The sequence below is a fragment of the Vulpes lagopus genome, chromosome 15 (genome assembly GCF_018345385.1).
Source record: "Vulpes lagopus strain Blue_001 chromosome 15, ASM1834538v1, whole genome shotgun sequence".
NCBI classification, from domain to species: domain Eukaryota; kingdom Metazoa; phylum Chordata; class Mammalia; order Carnivora; family Canidae; genus Vulpes; species Vulpes lagopus.
Window position 1 is genome coordinate 19,779,370 of NC_054838.1, and position 18,302 is coordinate 19,797,671.

The window sequence follows — 18,302 nt, forward strand, 5'->3', positions numbered from 1 at the left end:
CTGGCTAGGGAATTCTTTGGGAAAGGTCTGGGATTTGTGCAAATGTTTGTACTAAGTGACCTTTCTGCTAGGAGAGGGTCAAATAGATCCCAAGGTCTGACTTAGAAGGAGAAACCACAGAGGCTTCTTCCTTAGAATAGAGGAAGCTAAGGGCCCTAAAAGTCTAGATGGACAGATGAGTTTTAGGATCAAAGGTGATGAACCTCCAACTTATCTAACATGGACTGAGCATCCCTGAGAAAAATCTGCCTCTGTTATCTACTCTCCCCACCCTCCCCAAAAACTTCACATCTCTAAAAATACCTCAAGCCAAAAGACACCCAATAAGCAGAGGATGATCATAATGGGTGTCATTTTATTTAGTACCTATTTAGAGGCATTGAAGAAATCTTCATCCCTAGTTTTCATATCAGGAAATGAGGCTCAGAGAATAAAGTCCCTTGCTAGTATTCAAGATTTAAATTCAGATCTGTCCAGCCTCCAAGCCATCATGCTTTTAAGTATACCATGATAATTAGGCTAGACTAGAGGATTCCTAGAGTAAAGGTTGTAAACTGGTAGCCCATGGGTCAAATTCAGACTGAACATGCTTTCATATATTCCACTAAGAGTTGTCCAGCACACTGTTTTAATAAAAATCTGAGTTAATTAGGTAAAATTAAGACACTTTAAAACAAAATGTGGATTTCCAGGAAATCCTAAAAAAGATAAGGTGGCTGGCATGCTATACCCATATTCCCAGAGGCAACAGTGAACTGGAACTGAGTAGTGATTGTCCTATTTAGATGTAGTCTCCAGATTGCATTCCCCACACCCCCTAATGTCTTGCACCTAAACCACTGCCTTTTTTCCAAAGCCTTTGTTTGGGCCCTGTAGATGTTTGAATTTACAACTTCTCTCACAGAAAATAATTAGAAGTGGCTAAGAAGTACAGGAAAAAGAAAAAAGTACTGAAAATAGGAATCACTAAGTCCCCCCCACTCCAAGAAAGAAAGAAAGAAAGAAAGAAAGAAAGAAGAAAGAAAGAAAAAGAAAAAGAAAAAGAAAAAGAAAAAGAAAAAGAAAGAAAGAAAGAAAGGAAGAAAGAATCCAAGAGAGAAGAGAGTATGGAAAAAGCAAAGAATTTGAATTCAAACACCTGAGTTATATCCCCAGATGCAATACTTAATAATTGTATGATCTGGGGCAAGTTGATGTAGGAATACATAAATTATATGAATATATGCTTAGAATACATTATTCAGAAAAAAACTGGTTACTTAACAATATGTCAAGTATGACTAAATTTGTATATGTGATAGAAAAAAAGACTAACAAAATGTTTGTCTTGGTTATTTATACGTGGTCAGATTAAAGATTTTGTCCCTTTGTGTGTTTTTGTATTTTCCAAAATTTCTACAAGGACCATGTTACTACTTTTTGTAAAAATAATTTCAAAACATTCATTGACATTGTGTTTGCAGACCTTACCTGCTAATATGCAGAAGCCCAGCTCCAAAGTGGGGCACAGCCAAGAGCAGATGCTTCTCTAGGAAAGTTCGGCACCGCTGCAGTCCCTGTAACTTCACACTCCTCTTCCAACTACAAATCAGAGGGCAGTGATAACATGTTCTTGCTCCCTGCAACACTGGTCCCCAAATCCCAGACCATCATCACCTACCGAGCCAAGGCCTTGTATAAGAGGCAATATTTGAAGAATGGAATGAACTGGAGCTGCTGCCAGAGGACGGAGTGGCGGTGCCAGGTACCCAGCGTTATTGTCTCACTGCCCTCCACAGGATGTATATGCAGGATCCCAAATGGAGAGAAGATGTAGTGCTCAGGGTTCACCTTCTTTGGTGGCACCACGACCAGGTTATAGGGCCTTTTAAAAAGAGCTCTGATCAGCAGGAGCCCTGGGAACTTGTGCAGGCTTCAGGAAGGGACAAAAGAAGGTTGGAGATGGAAAACATGGAAGCAGAAATGAAGGCAGAGGAAGGTTGGAAGAGGGGAAACAGTAGAATGATGTTCAAACTAAAAAGAGGAAACAAATATTATTAAGAATAAATGGAAGCCAAGGGCACCTGGGTGGCAGAGTCGGTTAAGTGCCCGATTCTTGGTTTTGGCTCAGGTCCTGATCTCTGGGTTGAGATGGAGTCCAGCATCAAGCCTCAGCATGGGCTCTTTTCTCAATGTGAGACCACTTGAGTTTCACTCTCCCTTTCCCTCTACCCCTCTCCTTGCTCATTCACTCATGTGCATGCCTGCTCTCTTTCTTTCTCTCTCAAATAAATAATTCTTAAAAAAAAAAAAAAGAAGAAGAAGAAGAAGAAATGGAAGCCAAAGATAGAGAAGAAAAAAATAAAAAGGCACCTAGCCAGTTCTAAGGAGTTCATATCTCCAGATCCAGATACTTTACATCCCATCAAATCTAAGATTCCATTAGTTGTAAGCTCCAGAATTTAAAAAAAAATTAAACACTAAAATTTAAAATGCTGCCAACGTGATACTTCATGAATTTGTAAGATGCATCACAACTTCAGAGATGTTAAAATGTGAAAAAAAGTACATCCTAGAAATGATAAAACATGTATATCTCTAGGTACTGAAATAACACAGAGAGATCATTAGGGGGTGCTGTTTGGAGTAACTGAGAATGGGGAAAAGCAGGGGGGCAACTAGAAGACTAGACACGAGCAAATTAAGAGGAAAACTGTACCCTAGAGCACTGGACAAGTACCTCCAGAGTCATCTTAAAATCCTACTAAGTTCTCTTACTTCAGTGCAATGCATCTACATCCCACACTAAATGCCATTTATATGGAACTATACAATAGTTGTATCGAGTTGCAGGAGACTAGTTAGCATAATGCTATGTTTGGGCACATTCAGTAGAGCATTTATAAGTTTTATTTTACAGTTTTATTTTCATAACTTGGAACCAATAATATTTTTAAGCATTAAATATATTTTAGAATGCTTTAAAAGCTATTATGTCCCAGGTCCTACACCTATAATGTCTAAGAGATAAAATGGTCCTCTTCTATCTCTTCTCTCAATTTTCTAGAATATATTATTAAGCAAATGACTTAAGAGAACTTAGAGAGGTGCTTGGGTGGCTCAGTCAGTTAAGAATCCAATTCTTGATTTCAGCTCAGGTCATGATCTCAAGAATTGTCTGACCAAGCCCTATGTCAGGCTCTCAGCTTAGCGGAGAGTCTGCTTGAGGATCCTCTCTCTCTCCCTCTTCCTCTATGCCTCCCCTGGCTCACACTCTCTCATGTACCCTCTCTCTCTCCCAAAATAAATAAATAAAATCTATTTAAAAAAAAAAAAGCATTTAGGGCTCCTGGCTCAGTCGGTTAAGTGTCTGCCTTTTTTTTTTTTTAAGATTTATTTATTCATGAGAGACACACGAGAGAGAGAGAGAGAGAGAGAGAGAGAGAGAGAGAGAGAGAGAGGCAGAGATACAGGCAGAGGGAGAAGCAGGCTCCACTCAGGGAGCCCGATGTGGGACTCAATCCGTGTCTCCAGGACCACGCCCTGGGCTGAATGCTAAACTGCTGAGCCACCCAGGGATCCCAAGCATCTGCCTTCTGCTCAGATCATGATCCTAGGGTCCTGGGATGAGTCCTGCATTGGGCTTCCTGATCAGCCGGGAGTCTGCTTCTCCTTCTCCTGCTCCCCCCACCTCATGCTTGCTCATTCTCTCTCGTAAAAATAAATAAAATCTTTAAAACAAGCAAAAAAAAAAAAAAGAGCATTTAGATAGATTTGAGAATGAACTCACTAAATCAAGTTATATAAAAACTTTGTTTCTTTTCTGACAAAGTGACTTGATTTTCCCAAGTATTCTTTCTCCCAAACTATTTCTTCTTAAACAAAGAGTAGTTATAACTTCGCCTAAGGTAGTTAAGGGAAAAATATAGGATTTAAAGCAAAATCTATCTGATTGAAGCCACCCCTTTTAACCACTGGGTTGCTTAGCTTCCCAAAGAATAGCCTCCTATCCTAACTGATCCCAGGCTCTCCCAAGGAGTCATTCCTTCCCCTATGACCTTCTTAATGAATGCTTCTCTTTCTTTTTTCTTTTCTTTAAAAGTTCCTTCTCCTTCCCCTTTTTTAATGCCTTCATGGAGTTTAGTTAAACCATTGATCATGTTTCCCTTCTGTCCAAGTACTGTGATTGGAGATGAGGACATAGAAATAACTACTTCATAATTTTTGCTCTCAAAGGGCTTGGATCAGAGTATTAAATGATGCTAGAGAGTATTTAACTAATTCCAAAACATCTCAAACTCTATGCCTTAATGAAACATAGCAAGTTCTATACTGAACTCATAATTTACTGCCTCTAAATATGTTCCTACTCTGGATAATTCATTCATTCATTCAACAAACATTGAGTCTCTACACCAAACTGTTCTACACCCTTGGGATACATTGTTAAACAAAACAAACAAACATCTCTGTCATGATAGAGCTTTCATTATACTAAAGAAGAAAAATGATAAATGCAATAAATGAGAGGGGAAGAAAAACACAGGAAAAGGATATTGGCAGTGCCAGGGGAGGACAAAGGGTGAAGAAGTAACAATTGAGCAAAGGCTCTAAGGAAGTGAAGGAATAAATTCCTTTCTGAGTATGAATCAACACTTAGGACAAAAACCCATATAATACCGTATCTTAAATATATTAGAATTTTAAAAATTCTAGGATAAGTGCAAGAAAAATTTGATAAATTCAAACCATTGGGGGAAAAAAAAACCTGTTACATGACAAATAAACAAAATTAAACAATAAATGCCAGAGTTCTACTTTTATTGATGGTGCACTAGAAATTTGGAAGTAACACTCTTACTTGAGGACAACTAGAAAAAGGCAAAATAAGTGGATAATATAGGAAAATAATCTGTATGAACACATCAGAGAACTAAAAGTTAAATGCCCCAGGCTCTGGGTTGGGACCCTGGCCACATTATAGGTTGAAGCAGAAAACATGTCCCTCCTGGGTGTGTGCCCCAAACCACCACCTCCTGATCCTTTGGCTGTCTGCACCTGTCCAAAAAGCTCAGCTCCTCTTCTCAGTCTTTTAGGAACAGATAGTAAGACTGACACACAATTGCTGATACTGGAATCGACATGCATCTCTGTTTGGGGAAAAGCACCACCAAATGCTAAGCTCACTTCAGTCAGTTCCCTTCTTTGGCAGATGTTGATCCTATAATTATTCACTGCCTTTTTAGTTCTCTTGATTATGGCTTCTTGTCTCTCTATGTGCCTAATTATTTTTGTTTGTGCTGCTTCTCTGAGCTGATAGTTTAAAGTTCTAAGATTCTAATTTTCTTTGTGTAAGCTCTCTGCGACAGTCAGTAAGTGTCCCATCCCACACTGCCACCATTACTACCATTCCTGCCAGTCAATCAAGTGTGGTGGCCACTGGGTATCAGTAGGTAGTTCATCACATTCAGCCACAAGTGATAGTTTAATTAATCGTTATGTCGGGCAGCCCCAGTGGCTCAGCTGTTTAGCACCGCCTTCGGCCCAGGGCCTGATCCTGGGGACCCGGCATCAAGTCCTGCATCGGGCTCCCTGCGTGGGGCCTGCTTCTCCCTCTGCCGGGGTCTCTGCCTCTCTGTCTCTGTGTCTCTCATAAATAAATAAAAAATATATTTAAAAAATTATTCGTTATGTCACTATGTATCATGGATTACTAGTATCCTATATCCCATCAGCAGAGAGCTCAGTACTGTTCAAAGCCAATGACATTACCAAATCAATATCAGAATCCCATATTTGAGGCTCAATTTCTTTCATGATACCAGTAAGGGTCCAGTCAGGAAAACAGAAACCAAACTAGGCATTTCAACAAAGTGAATTTAATAGAGAGTATATATATATTTTTTAAGATGTCAAAGAAATGAAAAACCAAAAGGGAATACTAAGACAGCACACATACAATAATGGATGCCAGTCCCAGAACTAAAGAAACAAAGGGAAGGTAACTGGATTCTCAGAAGCTCTGAGCCTGGAGAAAGGGCTTGTAGAGCGTGGACCTGGACTTTTTAAGAGACACAGCTAGGCTGCTACTGAGTTTGGAGGAAGGGCCGTGTAGTCAAGATGCAGAACTCTGATGGGAAGGTGCCACCCAGCTCAGAATCATGACGAAGCTAATTCAGAAGGTGCCTGCAGCCACCAAGATAAAGGACCAATGCTGACAGAGGAAGAAAGGGGAAGAGAAATGTCCTTCTTTTATCTTGCTGCCCAGTCTCCTTCTAGCACCCCCTACTAATCAAATCTAATAGGAGGTCAGACCAAAAAGTCTCAGCCCCAATACCATGCAGAGAGAGGAGAGTTAGAGCCAAAAGACAATTGATTAATAACTGGCACAATGCTCTCAGTGAAAATGTGTTAATTAATTGATCAGTAAATGCATGGATGATATGGATCATTAGTGCTACATTAATAAATGCTCAGGAGAAAGAGAGCAGTGTACGCAGGAAATAAAGCTTTCTGGGAGGATATATTACATACTGCTTAAGACTGTGGACTTTTCAACAAAACTAAAAGACAACCTACAGAATGGGAGAAGATATTTGCAAATGACATATCAGATAAAGGGCTAGTTTCCAAGATCTATAAAGAACTTATTAAACTCAACCCCAAAGAAACAAACAATCCAATCATGAAATGGGCAAAAGACATGAACAGAAATCTCACAGAGGAAGACATGGACATGGCCAACATGCACATGAGAAAATGCTCCGCATCACTTGCCATCAGGGAAATACAAATCAAAACCACAATGAGATACCACCTCACACCAGTGAGAATGGGGAAAATTAACAAGGCAGGAAACCACAAATGTTGGAGAGGATGTGGAGAAAGGGGAACCCTCTTACACTGTTGGTGGGAATGTGAACTGGTGCAGCCACTCTGGAAAACTGTGTGGAGGTTCCTCAAAGAGTTAAAAATAGACCTTCCCTACGACCCAGCAATTGCACTGTTGGGGATTTACCCCAAAGATACAGATGCAATAAAACGCCGGGACACCTGCACCCCGATGTTTCTAGCAGCAATGTCCACAATAGCCAAACTGTGGAAGGAGCCTCGGTGTCCATCGAAAATGAATGGATAAAGAAGATATGGTCTATGTATACAATGGAATATTACTCAGCCATTAGAAATGACAAATACCCACCATTTGCTTCAACGTGGATGGAACTGGAGGGTATTATGCTGAGTGAAATAAGTCAATTGGAGAAGGACAAACAGTATATGGTCTCATGCATTTGGGGAATATAAATAATAGTGAAAGGGAATAGAAGGGAAGGGAGAAGAAATGGGTAGGAAATATCAGGAAGGGAGACATAACATAAAGACTCCTAACTCTGGAAAAGGAACTAGGGGTGGTGGAAGGGGAGGAGGGCGGGGGGTGGGGGTGACTGGGTGGCAGGCACTGAGAGGGGCACTTGACGGGATGAGCACTGGGTGTTATTCTGTATGCTGGCAAATTGAACACCAATAAAAAATAAATTTATTATAAAAAAAAAGACTGTGGACTTTTGGGTTAAGATAGTCCTAGGTTTGTCTGTTTCTACCACTTACTATGTGACAAGTTATTTAACCTCTTGATGCATCAGGGTACTCATCTCATGCATGGAAATAATAATAGCATCTACCTGGAAGGTGAAGGTTAAACAATACATCATGTATTTATTAGCACAATGCCTGGAAAAACTTACCTAATGGTAATTATTATTATTATTATTCCTGGGAAGAGATGGGACTTGAATAGGGCTTTTAAAAACATGTAAATTTTAGAACTAACAGAAGAAAATTAATGCCTCCTGAGTCATATGGAAGGAGACTTGTTTTTTTAGTCCCAGAGATAAAACTAGGACCAGAAGATAGAAGTTAAAAGAAAGCAGATTTTGGTTCAGTCTAAGGAATGAGATACCTTGGCAAACTCAAAGCTTCCCCTCACTGTAAAGATTCAAACACCTGATTCCTGCATTGGAGTTGGAAGAGAGCACCATTAAACTCCCTTCAGAGGCTATGACCAAATGTTTCTATCATTTTAGGACAGAATAAAGAAGACAGAGCCAAAAGTAGAAGAGGATGACTAAGACCAAAGACTGTGAAGGCAAAGGGGAGCAAAGCAGAGGTGGAAAATGGAAAGGAGGAGGCTGAGAAGGGAAGAAAGAGGGATACTGGAAGACAGAGAAGCAGCCAGAGAGGAATTCGTATGGAGAGGAGGACATTGCTTCCTCTCAGGTTGATTAGGATGGGAGTCTGTGCAGATAAATGTGTGGGAAGAGAGCATAGGCAGAAACCAGGGAGTGGCCAGAGAAGAAAGGGTCTGACATAGGCTCTTACCTAAAGTACCGGCTGGGAGCTACATTGAGATAGAGGAAGTGGATCTTCTTCAGGTATCTCTCAGTCTTCAGAATGGTCATCACCTGCCTACCCAGGAGGGAAGTCTGAAGTGAGAAGCCAGTGCTTCTCTTCTGGAAGGTCTTCTTCCCAGGAACTTCTGGATCAAGCTGAGACCTGTACAATAAAAAATCAGGAGAAAAGAGACCAAGTTGCCACTGTTAGTGGTGAAAAGAGGAGCTAGATCAGGTACCTAAGAGGATATGATGTGGTATTCTCAGAGCCTGTCTACCATCTATACCCAAAGGTGTTCACATACTGAGCAAATATAGTCAAACAGCTACATTCACACAGACCTATATATGAGCAACCCTTCCCTTTCTGATAAGTGAATAATCATTCTGGATTTATTGCAATAACTATGAAGTCAGTATTACTTAATACTGAGTAAAAGTACTGGGAATACTTTGTTTTCCCAACTCCTTACCTTCCAAGCCCACAGTTCTGGATTTCTCCTCAGTGGCAACCTTCCTAACCTTCTAGATCTATCTTTGCCCCTATTATGCCTGCTTTCCAATTCCGCATGATCCCCATGCTTGTGACTCTTGCTCTTCCCTCATCACCACCTAACTTCTAGTTTCACATCTTTTCCTTTCTAGCTAGAATCCAATGATGCATCCTTTGACCCTTTCAAGCCTGCACAGTACTCTCAATCTTCTCACCTTTCCACAATACCAGCCAACAAAACTGGTATGAAAATTAATTATCCAAGAAACCAAAAACCAATCACCTGGACTAATAATTTCGGTTGGAGTGACCTCAGAGCACAAAACAAACAAAAAATCTGAATAATTAAACTTAGAATTAACTAGTCAAGTATAACAATGTCACTAATTGACTCAAACTTAGAGCAACAGAACAAGTAACCCCGGGGATAACAGTGTAATCCTATTTTAAAATTCATATCAACGGTAGGGCTTGTAACTTTGATGTTAGATCTGGATATTTTAATGGTATAATAGCTACTAAAGCTTCATTTCCTCAACAATTAAAGTGCTACATGGTCTAAATTGGCTCAGAAGACTGAGGAACCAGAAATATCAGCGCCTCTATGGATTCCTGGTATCTAATCTCAACTATGGGCTTACTCTGGTCTGATGTCTTCATATGAGTCCTCAGGCAGCTTTCTCTTCGGCTGCTATTCCAGGCTTCTACCTACCCTCATGCCCAGCCCTGCCAGGCCTCTTTCTATCCCCTTCTCTGCCTCCTTCTCTGCCCAGAGAAAACTGAGGCTCTTGGCCATGAACTAACTTCCTTCAATTCAGCTGCCTTCCCACACATTTATCTGCACAGACTCCCATCCTAATCCCATCCTAATCAACCTGAGAGGAAACAATGTCCTTTCTTCTCTCCAAGACTTATTCCTCCATTTGTGCTATGGATCTCTGATCACCTCATCATGATGTATTTCAATCTCTTCCTTTTCTTACTATTAGCTTATATTTACTCATTCACTGTACAAATATTGATTGAACACCCACTTCTCAAGCACTGCCTGAAGGGCTATGAACATCTCTCCATTTTTTTTAAGAGTCCTATCCAGACACCACTATTATCCTATTATCTCTCTCCCTTTCAAGCCAAGCTTCATGAAAGAATAATAATATGTGATTTCTACTTCCTCATCTCTCATTTGCTCCTGAATACACTAAAATCTGGCTTCTGCCTCAAAAAACTCCCCTGAAATAAATCACTCTCATCAACTTCTTGTTACTAAAACAAATGAACATTTTTCAGATTTGTCTTACTTGCCTCAGTAGCATTTAATACTACTGACTGCTTCCTTTTCCTTGAAACTTTCCTCTTATTTCACCTTATAACCTGCATAATATTTTGTTAACAACTCCAATCTAAACTCAAACCCTTCTGATGTGCTTTCCCCTACCTGTACACACACACACACACACACACACACACACACATGCATGCACCCAGAGGAGCAGCCAGGGGAAAGGCAGTGTTCTCTGTTTTATAGCACTTATTACAATTTGTAATTATATTTTACTGGTACCAACTTTACTTAATATCTGTTCCCCTAACTAAACTGTAAAACCCCAAAGAAAGAGATTGAGTCTGTCTTGTTCACTTCTGTATCTCCAGCATCTTGCGGTTCCTGAAATATACTGGGGATCCAATAATACTTATTGAATGAACAGATGCCTAGGGGAATAGGCCTGGAGAACTTTGTGCAAATTAAGCCACATTAGCTGGGCCTCAGAGGCTTATCACCAAGTCCAAAGAGAAGGCTTAGAACTTAACCCCTCTCAACATCTCAGCCCATTATCATTTTAGTTACATTCTCCCAGGGAAGGAACCATACTCAGAGCACATGGCAGGTCTTTTTAAAGAGTCTGCTGATAGTATTGAAGAGATAAATTGTTCCATCAGGGCCTCAGGAACCTATCTATCTGTCCACCATTATGGATCCAAGTCTTTAGGAAAACTTTGACCCATCCATAAACTTAAAGCAAAAACTGAGGAAGCCAACCTAGTTTAAAGGTAAAGCTACCATTCTTCCCAGACAATGAATGTCCTAGACAAGCTGGAAAGCACTTAGAAAATCAGGCCAGAGGATGGGGGGAAATTCTCATGCTAGAGTTTAGAACTCTCAGAAGAGGAGGTCTCTGCAGGCATTCTGAAATTCTGAAAGGAGTGACAAGAGCCAGATTGGGGGAAACAATCAGCATTCAAGGGGCCAGGATACCTATACTGGCACAGCAGGAAGACTCTGGAAGGGTCAGAATGAAAGTCCCATTTGGCAGTGTTGCCAACTCTAATCTGCTTTGGGGCTGGCTTACCTCACATAGACATGAGTGGGAAGGCCCTTAGATCACCACTCACCTAAAGGCACCCTGAGAGAAGGACCTGTACCCAAAAGCCAGCACCCAACATTAGGTAGGCCCAGAGACAAGGCTCAGTGTTTATGAATGAGTAAGAGAAAGAACTCAGGAAGCTTCTAGCACCATCTGAGAAAGAATGACACTCTGGAAACTCAAGCTGTTTTCTGAAGCTTGGCTTCCTTATTGCTGATTTTTGATTTTCACAAATTTCTGCACTGCCCAATGGGGATGAACACTAAGATCACTTGGTTTATTAGCAGACAAAAAGGAAGAGAGAAGCAGCTTCAACCAGCATGGCCTGTAGTCCGGCTAATGCTTAAAATCAACAGGGAGCTGAGCTGGTTCTGGACATCCAAGTCCTAGAAACACCCATACACTGACTTCTTTTTCTCCTCTGCCTAAAGCCCCAGTCTGGGCCCCTCACTTACTTAGTCTCTTTTCTTCCAACAGGTTCCTCCGCTGTGTTGTCAGTGCCTTGGCTTTCATACTGTACAGGGATGTCTGTTGCCAGTGCCAAAGGCAGAAGGCTTAGGCCATCTAGCCACCAGGTCTCTGTCAGGGCCACCTGAGCGCCAACAATACCCAGGCTGTGCTGTAGCTCAGGCAGTGTCAATGGTCGCAGCCATGTAGCCAACTCCTCCCCTACTTGCTGCCCACCCCACCGGGCTTGTACAAAAGGGCAGGCTGGGTGTGGGGGCCCATGATGGAACTTCTGCTTCTGGGGACAGCACTCAATATGAGAGGCACTTTCTAACAAAGAGGTATCTGGGGGAAAGGCCTGTTCTATGGCATCTAGCAGGTCTAGCTGGAGCTGGGATTGGACCCAGGGGGCCCAGTGGGACAACTGTTCCAGGAAGGGCAGCAAATCAAGGCGACCAACAAGTAATGCACGATATGGAGGCAGTAGACGCAACACTGCATACAGGTAGTGCCAAGCTGCAGGACTGCCATCCTTCAGCACAGCTGAGAACAGATTTTGGAGCTCAGCTACCAGGAGCTCCAGCACTGTGGGCTGCTGTGACTGCGTCACTGCCTTTAAGAACTGCCTCTGTTTCCTCTGACCATCCCAGGGCTGCTTTTCTTCGTCTGGAACATAGATGGAATGCTGGGATTCAAGGTCTTCAGATAATGCCTCTTCAGGAGATGAACCTCTCTTTGGCTCTGAGGCCAAGAGGAGCTGGGCATTCAACTGCTGTCGAACTGACCTTGCCCACTGCTCAGGTTCTGATTGCCAGTTCCAGGCTCCCGGCTGCTGGGTCTCACCTGCTTGGCCCAGCCCAGGAGAGGAGTAAGAGAAGGGGCCTTAGGCTCTGGACCAGGAATGGTCAGGGTTTAAGGGGTTAGGGGGAAGGAGAAAGGGGGAGGGAGTGACTTAGGACAGGAAAATGGATGGAGCTGCAGGCAGAGCCAGAACAGCAGAAGACAACTCTCCCTACAGCTTCCCCAAAGACTGGCAAGAAGCAGGCCCAGGGCAGAGGTGGCAGCCCACTTTGCGCAAGAGTTCCTTCCCGCCACCCAGGATACAATCCCTCTCACCTGGCCTAAGGGGTACAGTAGGCAATGGAAGGGAAGAGAGACTGAGGTGCTGGTGAGGTTTCATCCCAATTGCCTGTTGGAGAAATTGGTGAACCGGGACTTGGGTCCCCAGCAGAGGCTCACTCTACTCACAGCTGCCCACACAGAGACTGGCATACATAGGAGTGATCACTTGCAGAGACAAAGTGACAAGCACCCAGAAAGGGCTCACTCAAACAACCTTGTAACAGCAAGGAACCATCACTGGGAGTGGAGCCTGGCAATGGCCTGAGGGGAGAAACAGGTCGTCACTCAGAGGCAACAAAGCCCTGTCCCATCTGCCCATGGGCTGTGGGGGGGCTGTTGAGGACTACTTGGTCGAGATGAGGTCGGGGGGAGTGCCCAGAGGAAAAAGTGGCAAAGGACAAACAAAACTGGGAGGAGGAGGAGGTAGGGTAGGAGGAATGGGAGGAGGAGAGGGGGAAGGGGGGGCATGGGAGTGTGGGAGGAGAGGATCTTCTGGCGGCGGTGGCAAGGGTGGTCTCCAGGCAAAGAGAAGCGGATTGCAAGCTGTGGACTCACCCGCAGCTCCATCATCCCTTTACGGCTGTTAGAACGGTTAGACCGTCCGGTCCGGTCCGGAAAGGCCCGAGGCTCTACCCGCGAACAGCAGAATGCCGCTGGGACACCCGAGGAGCCGGAGAGGGGAGGGGTCGGCATCCTTGTTGGCCGGGGTCACACACAGGCGGGGCGAGGGGCTAGGGCGGAGGCAGGGAAGGGCGGCGGCGCGGCCAAACCCGCTGGCTGCCCACTCAACTTGGGCATAGGCGATCAGCCTGGCTGGGTATGAAAACGAATGACACGGTTGATTTGGGGAAGTAACAACCCTGAGGGCATCGTGGGAAGGTATAATCCATGTGCCTATCTATTCATTGAGCGTCTACGCTAGCACCAGGTACCAACAAGCTAAGTCTTTGGGACCCTACCCAAACGCCATCCACATATCCACCAACCCTACCTCACTGTCCCCCTCAAGAAAACCCACAATAAGGTAAAATCCTTGATCATAGGAAGCCAAAATCGGGGGTGGGAAGGTCTGAATGATGAAACAAGGAAAAGGAAGAGGAAGGGAGGAAGGGAGGGAGGGAGGTAAAGAAAAAGGGGAAAAAATTCAGTGTACGATAGGGTCTTACCTCTGTTTTCCAATCCAGCCTTGTTTTTTGTTTATTTAAGATTTTATTTACTTATTCATGAGAGACAGAGACACAGGCAGAGGGAAAAGGAGGTTCCATGCAGGGAGCCCAATGTGGGACTGAAACCCGATGTGGGACTCCATCCCGGGACTCCAGGACCATGACCTGGTCTGAAGGCAGGCGCTAAGCAACTGAACCACGCCGGGATCCCCATGCAATTCAGATTTGTATATCCATCTGCCTGGTTATTGGCTCTACTTGGATATCTGATAAATATCTCAAACTTAAAATCTTAAAATATCCAAACCAGCCTCCTAACTACCACCCCTCTCCCCAGGGCAAATGAAATCTGCTTCTTTTACTGCATCCCCCAAAATGACAAGTCCATTTTTCTAGTTACTGGGGTCAAAACTTGGAGTCATCTTAGATTTCTCTCTCCCTCTCTTCCTTCCCACTTCACCCTATATCCCATGTTGAATCCTTTAGCAAATTCTGTTGGCTTATAGCTTCAAAATCTATGTGGAATCCAACTATTTCTCGTCACCTTTGCCAGTCACTATCACTTCTCACCTGGATTATTCCATAGCCTTCTAACTGAACTCCTTCCTTCCACCCTTGCCCCTCCTATCTGCTCTTTTCAGAGCAGCCAGTGACCCTTTTCAAATATAGGCAGCTCTTGTCACTCCTCTGCTCAAAACTCACTAATGCCTTACATCTCATTCCCTCATATAAAAGCCAAAGTTGGACACATACAAGTTTTCTGTGCTTGTGTAACAAATTACCATAAACAAAGCAGCTTAAAAACAAACACCAATTTATCACAGTTCTGTAGATCGATGTCCAGCATGGCTTGGTTGGGTTCTCTGCTCAGGGTATCATAAACCTGAAACCAAGGTGTTGGCTGGGTTGAGTTCTTATTGGGAGACCCTGGAGAAGAATCCTCTTCCAAGATTATTCTTGATGGCAGGATTCGAGTCATTGCAGTTGTAGGACTAGGTCCTGGTTTCTTTCCTGGCCATCAACTGGGGGCCATATTCAGGTCCTAGAAGCCACCCGCCTTCCTGGCCATATGGCACATTCATCCTCAGGCCATCAACAGTGCCTCAAAACCTTCTCAAGCTTGGAATATATTTTTGTTCGATTTTATTTATTTATTTGAAAGAGAGATCATGAGAGAGCACAAGTGGGAAGGAGAGGGAGAGGCAGGCTCTCCAGGAAGAGGGAGCCTAATATGGGACTCAATCCCAGGACACTGGGATCATGACCTGAGCTAAAGGCAGATACTTAACTGACTGAGCCACCCACCCAGGTGCCCCTCAAGCTTGGCCTCTTTCTGCAACCAGCCAGAGAAATCTCTCTGCTTTTAAAAAGTTCATGTGGTTAGGTCAGACCAACCCAGGTAATATCCCTTTCTTTGATCTGTGAATGTTAAGGACAGAAGATACCAATCAGTAAGACTAGGAATGAAAAACTTCTAAATCATTGGCAAATGGTCAAAAGATAAATGCAGAATCATTTCTGTCTCTTCCGATATAAAGCCTTTCTCTTCCTCCCAGACTGAGCTGGGAGGAAACTGAAAGATGTTCATTCAATAAATATTTACTAAGCACATATTATGTGCTGCCACTGTGATAAGGATACAACAGTGAGCAATTCAGCCATGAACTGTGACCTCATGAGGTATGTAACTATCAACTGTTAGAACTGCTACCTGCCACAAACATGAGGAATTATGGGATCTGGAGTCTGAGAAGTTATTTGAAGAAAGAGCATTCACACTAAGTACTCATTAAGAATGCGTTAGAAGTTAAGTAGGTAAAGTGAGGGGAAAGCACTGCAAGCCGGGAAATGGTGCGAAGGCCCTGAGAATGAATAGTACGTGACAGAAGAACTTTGGAGGCAATGTGGTTAGAGCACAGAGAGGGAGGGAGCAAGTGAGGTGTGGTGCAACTCAGTACAACAAACAGTACTGAGAGTCTCGTGTTTGATAATCAATGATGAGATAAAGCTGAGGTGGGCAGGGGCCGGATCATGCAGGGTCTCAAAGATCATGTGTAGAATGTATTTTTATCTTAAGAATGGGAAGCTACTGTGAGGTTTTAAGCATCAGTTTTCTGACCTATGTTTGGAGAATAGATTGGAGAGACACAGAAGTGGATGTGAGGTAAAGTAGCAATTGCAGTGACCCTGTTGGAAGATTATAAAAATGGGGAGAAGCAGACCGAATTAAGGGGGATATTTAGAAATGTAAAATGTAAACAGATGGAATTTGGCAACCGAGGTTTCTACCTTCTGCAACTGGAAAAGTACTAGGTATTGGAGGAAAGCTGATGAGGAAAACCTTTGAGTTGGGGAAGTTTTTGAGATATCTAAGTGGGAATGTCAAGTTGCTCAGAGGAGAGATCTGGGAGGCATGAATAACTGAAGCTGAGTGGGGAGGACACTGTCCTAGAAAAATGTCTAACAGGCCCTAGAGAAACCTTTAGATGTAAAGGCTGGAAGCAGGTGATCCTCAAAGGAGGCTATGAAGCTGTGGTGAAAGTAGTAGAACCATGAGTGGAATCAGACGCCAGTGAAAGACTGACAATGGAACTAGTCCATTGTACCAGATGCTACTGAGAAATGAAGTGAGGACTGGGAAATCATCACTGAATTCAGGGATATGAAAGTCATTTGGTGGGACAGGGTGACCTCATCAAGAACAATTTCAATAGAATAAAGATTGATGTCAAAATAGACTGGGTGGAGGAATGGGAATGGGAAGAGCCACAGTATCCAACTGTTTTAAGAAGTTAAACTGTAAGGTGGAAAATAATAGATAGTACCTAGAGGGGAATAAAGGAAGTGGTTTGTTTGTTGTAACAGGGGAGTTTTTAGCATGTTTGAACGATGGTGAGAATAGAGTGAAATAGGAAAAAGTCAGAGATTCCCAAAGAAGGAAGGACTAGAATTCAGAGCAGGGATAGGCATTGGCATGTTTGCCCTGCTTAGATGGAGGGAATGAGAGAAAGATGCAGATACAGGTGGGTGACCAAGTTTTGTTGTGAGATTTTGTGGTAGCTCCCAACTGACAGCTTTTTTTTTCTTTAACCCATGAATTAAAAAATAAAGTTACCTGCACAAAATTGAAGAGAATAGTTAGGGTAATAAGAGGCTTAAGACTACTGATTCAAAAAAGTCATTGCAGGAGCAGCGGAGACTGGAAAAATCTAGTGGGACTATAGGGGTTGAGACTCCATTTGATGCTGGTAACCACAAATTCAGTGATATAAATCTGCTCTGTAGTGATTTCCTTGGGCTTTTAGCTGTCCAAATGCAGGCAGACAAATACCTCATTTTATCTGAGTCCAACAAAGAGATGACAAAAAACAGGAGTAGCCTGTTCCAAGAGAATGATTGGAATTTAAGCTGGATAGGAATCTAAAGACAGAGGTGTTAATGGAATGAAGGTAGAATCAATGGTTTGAATGCTCCAGCAAAACCAAAGAATAATAGTAAAGGAATAAATCAATAAACAAAGTGGAAGTAATAGTCAGTAAATAGTGTATTAAAGATGGAGCAGTTTAGGGGAAATGACAATGGCTAGGACATAGCTAAGGGAGTGGGTGGATAAGACAGAGTGGAAATTATTGAAGACTGAGAAACCAAAATAGTTAATGGACTATCCAGTAACATTAAAGTACCAAGGGGTTGATAGGAAAACCAAGGGCTAGCCATTTCGAGGAAAGTAGGAGAGCAGTGGTTCCTAAGGACCAGTAATGAGAAAGGGTAGTATAGTTCAGTAGGCTCAAAGGAATCTGATTTTGCAAAGGAATAGGCAGTTAAGTTCTGAAGTCACAATGGCAAGAACATCAACTCTGTCTCCAAAATGATGTGATAAGGGATAAAGCTTTGTTAACATTCTTGTGTTGTGGGCAACCCCGTGGCTCAGCAGTTTAGCGCCGCCTTCAGCCCAGGGCCTGATCCTGGAGACCTGAGATCAAGCCCCACGTCGGGCTCCCTGCATGGAGCCTGTTTCTCCCTCTGCCTGTGTCTCTGCCTCTCCCTCGCCATGTCTCTCATGAATAAATAAATAAAATCTTAAAAAAAAAAATTCTTGTGTCATGCTTGAAACATCACACTGCTTTCATTACGCCAATGGTCATCACTTTATGATGAGACCTGAGGAAGATGTCGATGACTACAGGAGATAGGTAGCAACAGTAGAGTTCTTCTACATACTGAACATATTTATAAACAGAGAGGAAAGAAGAGGTTAAAAACTTAAGGGATTAATTGATGGATACTTGTTTTTTCATCCCTAGGGACAGGCTGGGTGCACATGAGCAAACAAATATAA

The 18,302-nt window shown here is 43.0% G+C and overlaps 1 protein-coding gene across 1 annotated transcript in view; it reads right to left on the bottom strand.

The window, feature by feature from the left end:
- The window catches only part of DNHD1 (dynein heavy chain domain 1), a 79,505-nt gene extending 66,015 nt beyond the window's left edge, over positions 1-13,490 (bottom strand). Inside the window, 6 exon segments of the mRNA XM_041729837.1 lie at positions 1,471-1,581; positions 1,661-1,864; positions 8,359-8,532; positions 11,684-12,518; positions 12,792-12,864; positions 13,353-13,490. Of these exon segments, the coding sequence (XP_041585771.1) occupies positions 1,471-1,581; positions 1,661-1,864; positions 8,359-8,532; positions 11,684-12,518; positions 12,792-12,864; positions 13,353-13,490 (1,535 nt within the window).
- Positions 13,491-18,302: the final 4,812 nt, after the last annotated feature.